The sequence below is a fragment of the Oncorhynchus mykiss genome, chromosome 10, assembly GCF_057628025.1.
Source record: "Oncorhynchus mykiss isolate SJ-2025 chromosome 10, ASM5762802v1, whole genome shotgun sequence".
In the NCBI taxonomy this organism is placed as follows: domain Eukaryota; kingdom Metazoa; phylum Chordata; class Actinopteri; order Salmoniformes; family Salmonidae; genus Oncorhynchus; species Oncorhynchus mykiss.
The window spans coordinates 59,140,602-59,154,833 of NC_143031.1; the positions used below are offsets into that span (position 1 = coordinate 59,140,602).

At 40.3% G+C, this 14,232-nt stretch overlaps 1 protein-coding gene across 1 annotated transcript; it reads left to right on the forward strand.

Moving 5' to 3' along the window:
* Nucleotides 1-457: 457 nt before the first annotated feature.
* On the forward strand, nucleotides 458-13,113 carry LOC118936713 (SLAM family member 5-like). The gene is made up of 6 exons (XM_036933451.2): nucleotides 458-787; nucleotides 1,272-1,592; nucleotides 1,833-2,135; nucleotides 2,514-2,609; nucleotides 2,728-2,783; nucleotides 12,092-13,113. The coding sequence occupies exons 1-6, from the start codon at nucleotides 745-747 to the stop codon at nucleotides 12,224-12,226; spliced, it is 954 nt and encodes a 317-aa protein (XP_036789346.2). The 5' UTR covers nucleotides 458-744; the 3' UTR covers nucleotides 12,227-13,113.
* The last annotated feature ends 1,119 nt before the right edge of the window (nucleotides 13,114-14,232 follow it).

Genomic DNA, 14,232 nt, shown 5'->3' on the forward strand with positions numbered 1-14,232 from the left:
AATATATATATCCAATAAACAGACATTCAAACGTCGGAATGTAATGTCGGAATGTAAAGCACAAACGACTGGAAAGTTCCTCAAAAGCAGCTGTAGTGAGTCAAGCATCTTGAGGTTGCCTGAAATAGGTCAAAGTGCATATTTTAAATGTTCTAATTTATTTAATCTTTATTTAACTAGTCAAGTTGAACTCAACAACATCTACACAGACAGGTTATCTGCTATATTTGGGAAACAGGATTAAAACAGAGAGAACTTGGCAAAATGCAATGTACGTTTCTGTAGTACGAGTAGGCTGGTTTATACAGTATCATAGGTAACAATTGAGTAAAAGACACCTAGCTAATAAAATACTGGGGCTGGCGGCCATTAGTTACATTTCAACCATAGCGATAGCCTTATTGAGACGCAACAGAGTTCACCGGCGAATGCCGGAACACCAGAAATAATAACTAAACCAAGGAATGAGAAATGGTGGAGCCTACCAGAATGAAGAGAGACATTTTCCCGAAATAAACGTGGTGAGTGAAAAACGTAATTACATATATAGCTCACCCCCTACAGGGTATCTAATTTTACCGCGATACGACTTTATATGCGTTGTTTGAACGTTCCACAAAATAAACCCACCCCCCCGTTCCACAAATTGTACCCACCCCGTTCCACAAAATATACCCGCCCACAAACAGACAGACAATGTATCTTTGAATTACACTTTATCTGAGTAGCCTATTGAAATGGAAAATGATAAACTCCGTTCTCTGGATATTACTCTTGCTCGAAAGTGGTAAGTCTGTCTTGCCAAACTGAGTCAATTACAAAAGTAGGCTACTATCATGTTACATAACTGTTGTGTAAATCATGTGAATAGGCTATTAATAAAAAGTGCAGAAGGAAATGCTGTTATGAATTTGCTTTTTGGTTATGTCGTTTTTGTAAAAGAGAAAATGTGTTCTCTACTGGTTAAATAAAGGTAAAAAAGTGTGTTATTTAGTGTTAAAGAGTTAGAAGTGTGAACTAGGCTACACCTAGGAGCCATAACTACAACTCAATGGAACACATTTTTTAAATAAATAATACAAAGACAATACAAACAAAAAAGTAAATAGGTCACTGCGTACTGTAAAAGTATAAATAAATTAATCCGAGTCTATCATGTGTTTGGCTTGGATCCAGGATCGCCTACAGGATTTAATCCTGTTAATGTCCTGTTAATGTCTTGTATTGATGTAGCTACTGCCCTTAGCCAATGTTTTCTTTCTTCTTTTCAGATCTGATTGATGCTGTAAATGTGTCGGGAATAGAGGGAATGAAAGTAACTTTACCGACTGGACTTAATGACCTACCTAGTGGCACTATTATGGCATGGTCTTTCCCATTGAGTCGTTCAGATTCATTTGATAAACTAGCTCTGCTGAATGCAGGTGTGATTACAACTGACTACAGTAGGAGGTTCAAAGACAGACTGAAGCTGGATACTCAGACTGGATCTCTCACCATCAGAAACCTCACCATCAGCGACTCTGGACTTTATAAAATACTTATCATCAATACACAGAGTTCATCTAAGATTACAAATCTAACTGTCTATGGTGCGTGTCTGGCTTCTTGTTTTACTTCACTTTTTTCCATTCTCTCACTTAGTCTGTTACCCAGAGTTGTTTTCAATGAAGATCAAGAAAGACCTTTGTATTTAGAGTTTGAAAAATAAATAGCCCACTTCTTCATATATGTTTAGGTCTCATTTATGACATCTTAGTTTTTACTGTAAACACATTAGTTTAAATCACTGTTTGTCATTGAGTCACTGCTAAATCATTCTGCTATCCCAGCCTCAGTGTCTGCTCCTCACATCAGTCCCTCAGTGGACAGTCCATTTGAAAGCATGAGCTGTTCATTGGTGTGCACTGTGAAGAACGGGAGAGAGGTGATCTTGTCCTGGTACAGAGGAGGGGAGATTCTCAACCAGACCAGCAGCCCTGATCTTCTAGCCAATCTCTCTCTCCCTCTGGAGTTAAACAAAATAAATGTTGACACCTACAGCTGTGAGGCTTCCAACCCTGCTGACTCAAAACCAACTCCGCTCAACATTGAAACGCTCTGCCCTCAATTGTCCTCACGCTCCACCATCAAAGGTATGTCAACACTGCATATAGTATTGTTTTTACAAATTCCTCAACATGCGTATTCTCATATTTTTTATCTTCTGTATTACAGCCAGCTGATTTCTGTATTTATTTTCCTATTATCCTTGTAGCCAACCTTATAATACCTTCATCAATGTCATTCATCAGTATTGACAAAAGCACATGGCATGGTTTTGACCAGCTGAATTTAATTTAGACGGGAAGAATATAGGCTTCAGGTGAATACAGGGCAAGGCCACATACAACATACAGTTGATAAAAAAATATGGTAGATGAGAAGAAGTTAATGAAAATGATATGACAGGCAATGCCAAATGAGTGACTGAACTGTTCCCTAACCCCCATCCTCCATTTGACTCCTGACAGAGTCTGGTCGCAATACTGTCCCAATCGCACTGGTCACATTGTTAGCAGTTGGGATAATAAGTGTTGGTACTTACTGGGCAATAAGAAAATGTGGAGGTAAGTACAATCTGTGGTACAGTTGACATCATACAGAGCACCCTGAAGGCAACAAATACATAACATACACTGTAGGTAATCATGTAATATTATGCCCTTTCCCTTTATTTCAATGCAGCCTGCAAGCAAAGAGAAGAAGGCCAACATTATGTTGATGTGAACTTTCAGAGATCGGTAAGGTCTTTGTGTATGGATGTGTGTATGTACTGTGTATATACTGCCCCCCCAAGCAAAAAGGCAGTAACTGCTCATAGAGTGGAACTGAGAAAGTCTTCAAAGTTTTTTAAAATTGTCCAGCCAAATGAATTCTAGGGTATTCATTGAAGATGTACTGTTGCCTTACTATGAGTAATTTTTTTTTATTCATGTTGACCCTGACCTCTGACATGACCTTTGACCCTTAAACGGCTGTTACTGACTTTTTCCTTGGCATGATATGTTATAAATTGCAGGGTAATACCAAAGCAAAGAGCAGTATCTGCCATTTTCATTTGTTAGTTTACTATACTTCTCATTTATGCTGTTAACCCATGTAATCCCACATTCTTCCCATACATGAAAATATCCGAATCATGTGTCATTAGTAACCTTTTGAAATAATCGATCATAATTTGTTTACATTTTCATGGAAAAGTAGGTGAAAAGGTGTGTTTTATAGTCGGTCACAAGGATAATGTGACGTGTATATACTGAATTAACATATTTCTCCTATGCAGTCATGAAAATTCTTTATAACCCAGCCCAGTTATTAACACATGTAAAACTCTGTCACTGCCAGTCCCCAGCATTGCTACTAGAATGCCCCATCACATTCTAGTGTGACTATTTTACATATCAAAAACCCTTATGCAACACCGATACGAATACTGAGAGCAAAGACAAAAAAAACAACAACCATCAACGTATTTCAACATTGTTACTTTAGTGCAACATGTATTGAAACATTAATATTGTAACATTTGAACTTGCAATATTCATTGTAACATTGTCATTGTGACATTTTAGTGCAACATTCACATACAGGTAACATTTAGGATAGAGGTAGCCTGTGGAATATGCATTCAAGTAGAGGCTTACACAGAACAAAATAATATATATATGATAGAGGTAGGCTTCAGAACCAAGTGCACAATTAGTTTGTGTATCACAATTTTGAACTACAATCAGTCAGACCTACTGTCATACTTCAATTGACCTTTTTTTCCAAAAACATTTCAGTCATTTTGATTGTCTTTTTCGTCGACTTTTCTTTTCTTCCTAGAGTCCGTTGTACTGCTTCTCCTCACCCTTCATTGACTTTTCTATTTTTCTTTTATTGGCTTTTTCATTCACTCTTATCTCCTTTTCTACTGTCCATGGTATATCTTGAAGCACCCATTGTGCAGTGACACTTTGCATTTCTCACATGCATAGGTAGTGCATTTGTCACAATGACAACATCTGTGGAACCAGTGCATTGTGATGATTGTACAGTGCGAAGCTTTGTCATATCTTGCCTAATCTTCAACAGTAGCAGCAGTAGAGATCTCCTTCCGTGGCTCAGTGGTTTCGTGCCAAACTTATGCATAAGAGACTGTGCCACTATCCGTGAGAAGGTCGATGGTCCCTCACATAACGTCTCTGTAAAATAAATGGCTGTTTACGAGTGCACTGTTGAGAGACCATGCAAAGATGAGCCACCACCACTTCTTAGACCTGATGGAAATATGGTATCTTGAAACCTGTAGGTCGTGAAGTTCAACACCACCAATGTGCTCATTGTATCGGTTGATGCATTTTGGTTGTGGGACTTTGTCAAAGGCACGTCGCTCCTTGTTCCATCTCTTGACAGAGTTCTCACTGTATTTCTCCTCCATGTTTGTTGCCACTGTGACAAATATGGAGGACCAGCAACTTGTCTCCTTGGGTCAGAACCTCAGAGGTTCCCAGAGTAACTTCATGAAGTCCTTCTGTGGCTTGAATGGGACATCAAACAGACGATTTTGCCTCATCGTTCCAGAGCGCCTCTATCCTCTTTTTGTCATTTCATCGAGGAGTGCAAGCGAAGTGAAGATGTTGTCATGAAGAAACTTGCAACCTTGAGGCACCTGAGATTGCTCTGCAAGACCGAGAACGACACTGGGTCCCTGACCCCACCCAGTCTCAGGGAGGAGAGTGTGGGATCCACCATATGGCTCCATGTGATACATGTAACCACTGGATGAGGCAAGGCTCCATAGCTTGCAACCAAAACGGATTGGTTTACCTCTAATGGATTGCTTACATCCATGTCGGCCATAGTATCGGATCATGCTCTCTTCCACTGACAGCCATTCCTGAAATGGCATGACTTTGTATGACTGATTGAGCTCAGAGAAGATGGGCCTAACCTTAAAAAAATGAGTCGTCAGTGATCTTTGTGTTGTCAACCACATAAACTGAGGCCATTATTTCATCAAAGCGATTTCTCTTCATTGCATCTGAAATGCTTTCATTGTGTACATCACTGTCAAGTGACCAGTACATGTGTCTTCTTGGAACAGAGCTGTACCCAGATGTGATAAGGATCCCATAGAATGTAAGGAGTTCATCCATACTCAGATACAGTTGCTTGTCCTTGGTCTGGGTGGAGTAGAGACATTTCAATGGTGATCTCTCTTAAGGTGGGTGGATACATTAGCAGGAAAACATCCATTGGGTTGGGGCAGCTTTGTTTGACACATTCTGCAGCATTTGGGCTGTATACTATGTGTTTTGGAATCACAGCGGTGGCAGGCCTCTTCGATCGTTTGAACACTCAATCCTTATTTTTGACCACCTGCAGCTTTTCCCTTGGCTCTTCTGACTGGACCCTCTGGCGAGTAGAGGCCGTTGGCTCTTCATTATCAACGGTGGGGGAGGGAGGGTAGTGGAGGAGGGGTAGGTCATCATTACTGATAACGTTGTTCCTGTCATGATCTGATGGCATAGGTTCAGCATATGCATTCAACAGATTGGCTGGCAAATGGCCTGTCTCCCCCTCATAGTCCATATCTGACCCATCGCTATCACAATCACTGAGGACAGCATCTTTCTCATTTTGAGGGATAACTACAATGTTGTATGCTTTGTCTGGGCAGTCACCTAGATTAAACATATCCAGAACTTGACTCAAAGTCAAACTAAAAGAAAGAACAGAATAGAAAGTGAGGTAGAACAAGACCTATGTATGTGTATAAGTATGTGTACACCTGGATGCACTGTGTTATCCCTCCGGTCACTATTGTTGCCGTCTACATGTTTACTCATTCTATGACCACACTGAACAAAGTTGAGTAATTGCAAATGCATATATCAATTCTAGACACCTTAAAGATGATGTGTACCAAAAATCTTTGTCCTATCTTTGTTAACTTACTTTACTAACCTTTTGTTTGGGAGCTTTGATGCAGCCACCCTCTTCTCATGGTGCAACCAGGAAGTAAACATCTCTGGTCATGTGACAATTTAACCTAAACATGTGACACTGCACATATTTCATTGAGACACTTTATTGTTTCAATATTTGCTAGAAATGCATTGATACATCATTCAGTAACATTTTTAGAGCCTTATAACCAGAGACGTTTTTTTTACGGTCACTATTGTGATTGATGGGATTAAATAGGTTAATACAAGAGCTGTGTAATTACTGACAGTGTAACAGAGTTGAAACTGCATCCTTTGTGTGTCTTCCACTAAGATACCAGTTGCATTTACATAGAGATGCAGGTTCTGCATTAGTCACACACTGTGTTTGACAAGTAGCCCATGTCTTGTTATAAGAGTAAATGTGAAAAGCAGCACTGAAATTGTTTGAATTACATGAAATGATTACCTGTCTTGTAATATATGATGGAACATGATCGAAGTATGATGTAGGGCAATTACAAATGATAAAAAAATGACCATGAGATTGCTAATAAAAACATTTTATTTATATTTTTTCAAATGACACTTTTGAATGAATAAATAACAGCTTTAAGAATACATTTTAAACATATTTACATGTTCATATTCACAAGAGGACCCAAATGACATTTATCTACAATTGATAAATTGCTGAATAGATACATTGAATTTTTAAGTAAAACTTCTTCAGTGCTCTTCCAGATCACTCCTCATCCTCAGCAATGCTGTTCACAGCCAAGTCATTCCAGAACTGCCTTTTGATTTGCAGGCATCAGAGGACACAGCTTGGTGATTATGTCCATCGTCTTGGACTCTTCTATCCCTCTATCCTGTGTACATAGTGTCGAGGGTGTCTCTAGAGTGACTTTCTTCATGATAAAGTCAAGCTCTGTGAAGTCCTTTTCTTCATGGGAGACTTTGTAGAAGAGGCTCCTGGATCCACACCTCAACTGGATCTCAGCCATCTCTGCCAGCTTTGGTGCTGCTGCCTTCTTCAGCTTGACGATGGAATTGCCAGCTTTCCATGCCAGGATGTTTTCCTTTTTCATTTCGACCACCTCCATCTTGCCTGCATTGGAAGTGGTGACAGCATAGAGGAAGTCCCTGAAGTCGTACAGCACACCTCCAGGTCGAGCTTTCATTTCCTGTTCCATGCCATGATGGAAACTGTCTGCACTCATGAAGGTGTGTCCTGGCTCGAATAACTTTTGAGGGTGATGTCCTCCATCAAAGTCTGAGTCAGCATTGACAACACTCACCAGTGATGTTAGGAGGCACCAGTTTTTGTTTTGAGAAGTGCGGTTATCCACCCAATACACTGCATGCTTGACATCTCTCACTCTCCAGTGCTGTTACGTAAGATGAAGTAATCTCCTCTGACTTCCGACCAGCTGTTCCTTCATGCCATACCACTGAGATTGTTTTCTTCTTCTTTTGAGACTTCTTTCCAATGGTGGCGAATGTCTCGTGATAAGTAATGTTTCTTCTTGTGAACAATGCTGTTTTCACACCTGGCATGCGAGGGAGCATGATGATTTTTTTGCATATCAACGCTCCTCACAGACCAGTCCTCAGGCCAATATTTCTGTGCATCAGCCTGGTAATGGATTCTGCTCTGCCCTGCAGACTTCTTATGTTCCTCATTTCTACATTGCATGCAGTCGGGGTTGGTGATGGTGAATTCAGGTGCTGCATGGCTGTTGTCTTGGCAGGCTTGGGTTTCCATGGCCTCATTCTCCCTGTGCTCCATCTTCAGATGATGACCCTGCACCAAACAGAGCACGCACTCCTACTCTCCAAGCTTCACAAAGCTGATGTTCCTTCCCTTTACCGCTTTGCCAGCTGCGGTTATGAAACCTATCGCGTCTTTGTTCTTCTCCTTGTAGTCATTATGCATGAACCGAATATTGACGTCACTAGGGAGGTAGAGGCGATGTGGGGCATGCTCTTGGCTGTAGTGGCTGATTTGGGGATGGAAGGACGCAATGTGTTGCAGGATTGGATTCATGTTCAATTTGCTCGCTGAAACTTTCTTTCCCCTCTGATCCTTTGGTGGAATCAGTTTGGTGGTGATTGACTTGCCCATCATTGTGACAATCAACCTGTCATTTTTGGGGTGGTAGCCCAATGTTGTCAGGGTAAGCACTTTGCACACCTGTTGTGCAGAACCGATCTGGTTTGGAAGATGGTACAGAAACGACCTGCTGCGTCGACTGTCAGCACCAACAGTGACATTTTTCTTAGACTGCTGTGCCATCATGTTTAAAATCCATGTCCTCTTCTCCTTATACTTCATCTCCCAATACTTTTCCCATATTTCCTTTCGTCTAACCTCTGAAATATTCTGAGTACATTCCCTCTTGCATTTGGGACCACATGGCTTACCCATTGGTGGAATCATGGATTTCGTGTTTGATAGGTGTTCTGGAGTTGTGTCCACGGACTCAGCTGCCACTTGTGCTGGAACATCCAACTCTGAAGGTGGATGATAATTTTCATCATCATCATCTTCATTGCCAATTGATTTCTCTTCCGATAGACTGATGTCTAAGGAGTCAGAGACCACCCACTGGTTCTCTATTTCTTCAAATAGTGTTGACACTGACTTCAGTTAAAGGGGGTAGATCAGGAATCTTTGTTGGAATGTGGCACTTAAACTCAACTGAAATAAATAGAGCAAATAATCAGGGACATGCATCCTAATGATTCTAATCTGTCATGGATGATAATAATTAATACTGACATTTTCTGGTGTGCAAACGTATGATAATAACCATGATAATAACCATTATCATAACCATTATCATAATCATTTTCACTGTAACTCAATTCATCTATTAATTTCATACCTGCTCCCAAAAAGGCTCTTACATTTTCATTTTCATTTACAAATACCAAAAAATTGCATGGATGAACATTGACAGGAATGCAACCTAGTATTGACGTGGTTGTACTGTCCTAATACACACTCAAATGGCAAATTTGATCCGCATAGATACTAATCATCTAGGCCACAGGGATTAGTGGAAATCATTCAAAACAGTATTTTCCACATTCATGTAATGATGGCACTGAAGCAGACACATTGAGCACACGTTTGGCATGTCAAAGCTTGTTGTACTAATTACATACAGTGGGGCAAAAAAGTATTTAGTCAGCCACCAATTGTGCAAGTTCTCCCACTTTAAAAAGATGAGGCCTGTAATTGTCATCATAGGTACACTTCAACTATGACAGACAAAATGAGAAAAAAAATCCAGAAAATCACATTGTAGGATTATTAATGAATTTATTTGCAAATTATGGTGGAAAATAAGTATTTGGTCACCTACAAACAAGCAAGATTTCTGTCTCTCACAGACCTGTAACCTCTTCTTTAAGAGGCTCCTCTGTCCTCCACTCGTTACCTGTATTAATGGCACCTGTTTGAACTTGTTATCAGTATAAAATACACCTGTCCACAACCTCAAACAGTCACACTCCGAACTCCACTATGGCCAAGACCAAAGAGCTGTCAAAGGACACCTGAAACAAAATTGTAGACCTGCACCAGGCTGGGAAGACTGAATCTGCAATAGGTAAGCAGCTTGGTTTGAAGAAATCAACTGTGGGAGCAATTATTAGGAAATGGAAGACATACAAGACCACTGATAATCTCCCTCGATCTGGGGCTCCACGCAAGATCTCACCCCGTGGGGTCAAAATGATCACAAGAACGGTGAGCAAAAATCCCAGAACCACACGGGGGGACCTAGTGACTGACCTGCAGAGAGTTGTTACCAAAGTAACAAAGCCTACCATCAGTAACACACTACGCCGCCAGGGACTCAAATCCTGCAGTGCCAGACGTGTCCCCCTGCTTAAGCCAGTACATGTCCAGGCCCGTCTGAAGTTTGCTAGAGAGCATTTGGATGATCCAGAAGAAGATTGGGAGAATGTCATATGAGCAAGGGCATTGAAGATGAAACGTGGCTGAGTCTTTCAGCATAACAATGATCCCAAACACACCGCCCGGGCAACGAAGGAGTGGCTTCGTAAGAAGCATTTCAAGGTCCTGGAGTGGCCTAGCCAGTCTCCAGATTTCAACCCCATAGAAAATCTTTGGAGGGAGTTGAAAGTCTGTGTTGCCCAGCAACAGCCCCAAAACATCACTGCTCTAGAGGACATCTGCATGGAGGAATGGGCCAAAATACCAGCAACAGTGTGTGAAAACCTTGTGAAGACTTACAGAAAACGTTTGACCTCTGTCATTGCCATTAAAGGGTATATAACAAAGTATTGAGAAACTTTTGTTATTGACCAAATACTTATTTTCCACCATAATTTGCAAATTAATTAATTAAAAATCCTACAATGTGATTTTCTGGATTTTATTTCCTCATTTTGTCTGCCATAGTTGAAGTGTACCTATGATGAAAATTACAGGCCTCTCTCATATGTTTAAGTAGGAGAACTTGCACAATTGGTGGCTGACTAAATACTTTTTTGCCCCACTGTATGCCACCAACAAAGGGGATGGATACAATTTGGGATTTTAACTTTCCTGACCAGGACAGTCACGCAATACTGGAATATAAAAGAAAACCAGAAACCCTGAACATGTGAGTAGATATATTATTAATGAGCTAGCAATGCTGTGTGTGCGCTCATCCGGAAAACGAGTGTGCGTGGCTTTTGACAATTCAGTATGGGGTGCACGTCCAACTGACCGTCAGCTGGCTAGAGATCATCAATCAAATCAATCAATCAAATTTATTTTATATAGCCCTTCGTACATCAGCTGATATCTCAAAGTGCTGTACAGAAACCCAGCCTAAAACCCCAAACAGCAAGCAATGCAGGTGTAGAAGCACGGTGGCTAGGAAAAACTCCCTAGAAAGGCCAAAACCTAGGAAGAAACCTAGAGAGGAACCAGGCTATGTGGGGTGGCCAGTCCTCTTCTGGCTGTGCCGGGTGGAGATTATAACAAAACATGGTCAAGATGTTCAAATGTTCATAAATGACCAGCATGGTCGAATAATAATAAGGCAGAATAGTTGAAACTGGAGCAGCAGCACAGTCAGGTGGACTGGGGACAGCAAGGAGTCATCATGTCAGGTATTCCTGGGGCATGGTCCTAGGGCTCAGGTCCTCCGAGAGAGAGAAAGAAAGAGAGAATTAGAGAGAGCATATGTGGGATGGCCAGTCCTCTTCAGATCATGTGTGTGGTGTAACGTTACGGATTCAAATAACCCATGGAATGTCAGAATACAACTATAGGGATTATATGAATTCTAGGTATAATAGATTGAAGCTAGTATAAACTGCTGATTGTCTCTTATAGGAACATGTAGCACAAATCTATTGCTTCATGCTAATGCTAGCGAGGTAGGTTTTGACGTTTTGGTAGGGGCGCGTCAGTTTTAGCCAGGTGGCTGTCACTGGCTAGAAATCGTGTGTATGGTGTACTGATTCAAAGAAACCATCAGATGAAATTTCAGAATATAATTCATTATATGGCTAATAGATTGACGTTAGTATCAATTGCAGATCTCTTATGAGAGCAGGTAGCATTGTTTGTCTATGCTCGCTAGCTAGCTTAGCTTGCTAGCTAGCTAATTCATTTTGATGTCAGATCAGCCAAGGGCAATTTGAAACCAAGCTAAAAGGCAGTAAGTTAAGTTGCTGCCATTTATCTTGGTTTCACAGTAACTTTTTGCAGTTACTGCTAATACGACCCCCATTTTCTCCAAAACAATACAATAGAGGCAGGATACTTGTCCACATGATTAAGCATGCATTTAATGTAACAAAAATGACATTAACAAATTTTCGACCAAATGAGCAATTAATGCCTTTTTGCTTGGGAGGGCAGTATATGTGCATGCATTTTATGCTACTTGGTTTTCTATGCAACTTCTGTATCTGAACACACACACACACATTTAGGATGGAAGTGGTCACTTGTTGGCTTGTATAACATACCAGCCAATGTGAAAATGCAGAATAGACAAGAACAAGCACAGGTTGCAAATTTTTGGACCTTATTGAATTACAGGCTTCTGTTTCTATTTCTTTATGTGCTGGCTTTACAGGTTGGGGATACACTGGTATCTGGCACCGGAGGAGTCTGTTCACCAGAGGGGTCTGTTTTGTACACTGATGTCAGAATCTTACCTTCTGTTCAGACAGGACTGGATTCTCAAAGCTGTGACCTTGGTGTGGTTTAGAGGCTTGTGTGTCTCAATGACCCTGAGAGCTACGCCGGAGGGGGCTTGGGCCCCTGATAGGTTTAGCCATGCCGGATTGGTCTCCGGTGAGGGGCCAGACCAATGACAGCATTGGTCCTACATGTTTCACGTTGGCATGATGCTATACGTAGGCAACCATACCACTATGTCAATGTTACATGCTGTGTGTATGTCTTTACTGTAATTTTAAATTTGTATTTTTCATGGTGTTGTACCTTACTTTGCAAGAAATGTGCTTGATAAAAATGCAAAATTGTTATTTAGGTCAGAACATTTGTCTGAAAACCAGGATTACTAGCATTTAAACATGCAAATGAGTTAAATCATGGCACCACATCCACTCCCTGAAACTTTTGACCATTTATTTGCAAAATGCTTGCAACCAACTGGCCAAACCTGCTAATCTCATGGGCATGTTTAAACTTGTAGAGTTTCCACAGTCATAGACTGTTTTCTCTGCTACCGCACGTCAAGCGGTACCGGAGCGCCAAGTCTAGGACCAAAAGACTAGTTTCTACCCCCCCAAGCCATAAGACTGCTGAACAATTAATCTACCCCCCCCCCCCCCCCCCCGCCATTTGTTTTGTACACTGCTGCTACTCACTGTTATTATCTAAGCATAGTCACTTCTCTCCTACCTACATGTACAAATGATCTCTAACCGGTACCCCCTGTATATAGCCTCGTTATGTTAGTGTTACTTTTATTTATTTTTTACTTTAGTTTATTTGGTAAATATTTTCTTAACTCTTCTTGAACTGCACTGTTGGTTAAGGGCTTGTAAAGTAAGCATTTCACGATAAGGTCTACACTTGTTGTATTTGGCGCGTGTGACAAATAAAGTTTGATTTGAACGTTTTCACAAAGGTTTGTCCTGCCTTTCTCCGCTCTAGAGAGTCTCTTATGTTCTCCACTATTTACCAAACTACATTAAAGCCTGATAGGAAGGTTTCTGTAGTGTTCTAACTCACCTCACTTGCTCACATTGTATATAGACTTATTTTTCTACTGTATGTTTGTTTTACTCCATGTTTAACTCTGTGTTGTTGTATGTGTCGAACTGCTTTGCTTTATCTTGGCCAGGTCGCAATTGTAAATGAGAACTTGTTCTCAACTTGCCTACCTGGTTAAATAAAGGTGAAATAAAAGTCAAATGGTCTACACAGGTCATAGTCTATGTATTGAAGAGACAATACAATTGTTGAAAACTTGATCCTCACACCATAAGTATAGAAAATAAACATTGCACCTATAAAGGGCGACAACTGAGATACATTTTCGTCAATATACTTTTTACAAAATGGTTGTGCGTACATCTCAATTTTTAGCCTATCTGAAATACAATAGTTTTATTTATATAAATAGGCCTACATCGACCTAATTAAGAAATCATAATTCATTATAATTGCTGAATTCTTAGCTGGAAGGATTTTTGTGTGAAATGAAAGCCTTTCTGTTCGTGTAATTTAGTTCATAATGTGGACCTATAATCTTGCTTGAAAATCGACTAGGTCAAACTAAACTTGGCGATGAAGTCTGATTAAACTGACAAAAATATTATTTGAATGGAAAGTTTGAATATAGTCCAAAAGCATAGTACGTGTGACGTTATTGAAATCGACCTCTGATCCTTTGACACTTCTTAATTTGTCTGGATGGTGTTCATTTGTATCAGCGGTAGCCTATTGACCGCTGTAATGCCAGATCATTTTTATTTTAGAGAAAGAGCCTAACAATAATAATAACAGGCCTATTATCATTATTTGTAATACAATAAATAAACAATTACAATAAATATGTAGCCTACTTATGAATATTAGTGATAAATAGCATACCATGATATTATCATTATTATATTTTTTATTTACTTAGACTGCCTAACCTGTCTTTCTATTCAGGCCTATTCCAAATAGAATCGTTGCTGTAACGTGGATAAGCCAGTAGCTGAGTGATTTGTGCTGTGTAAACAACAGGGTGATGTTATG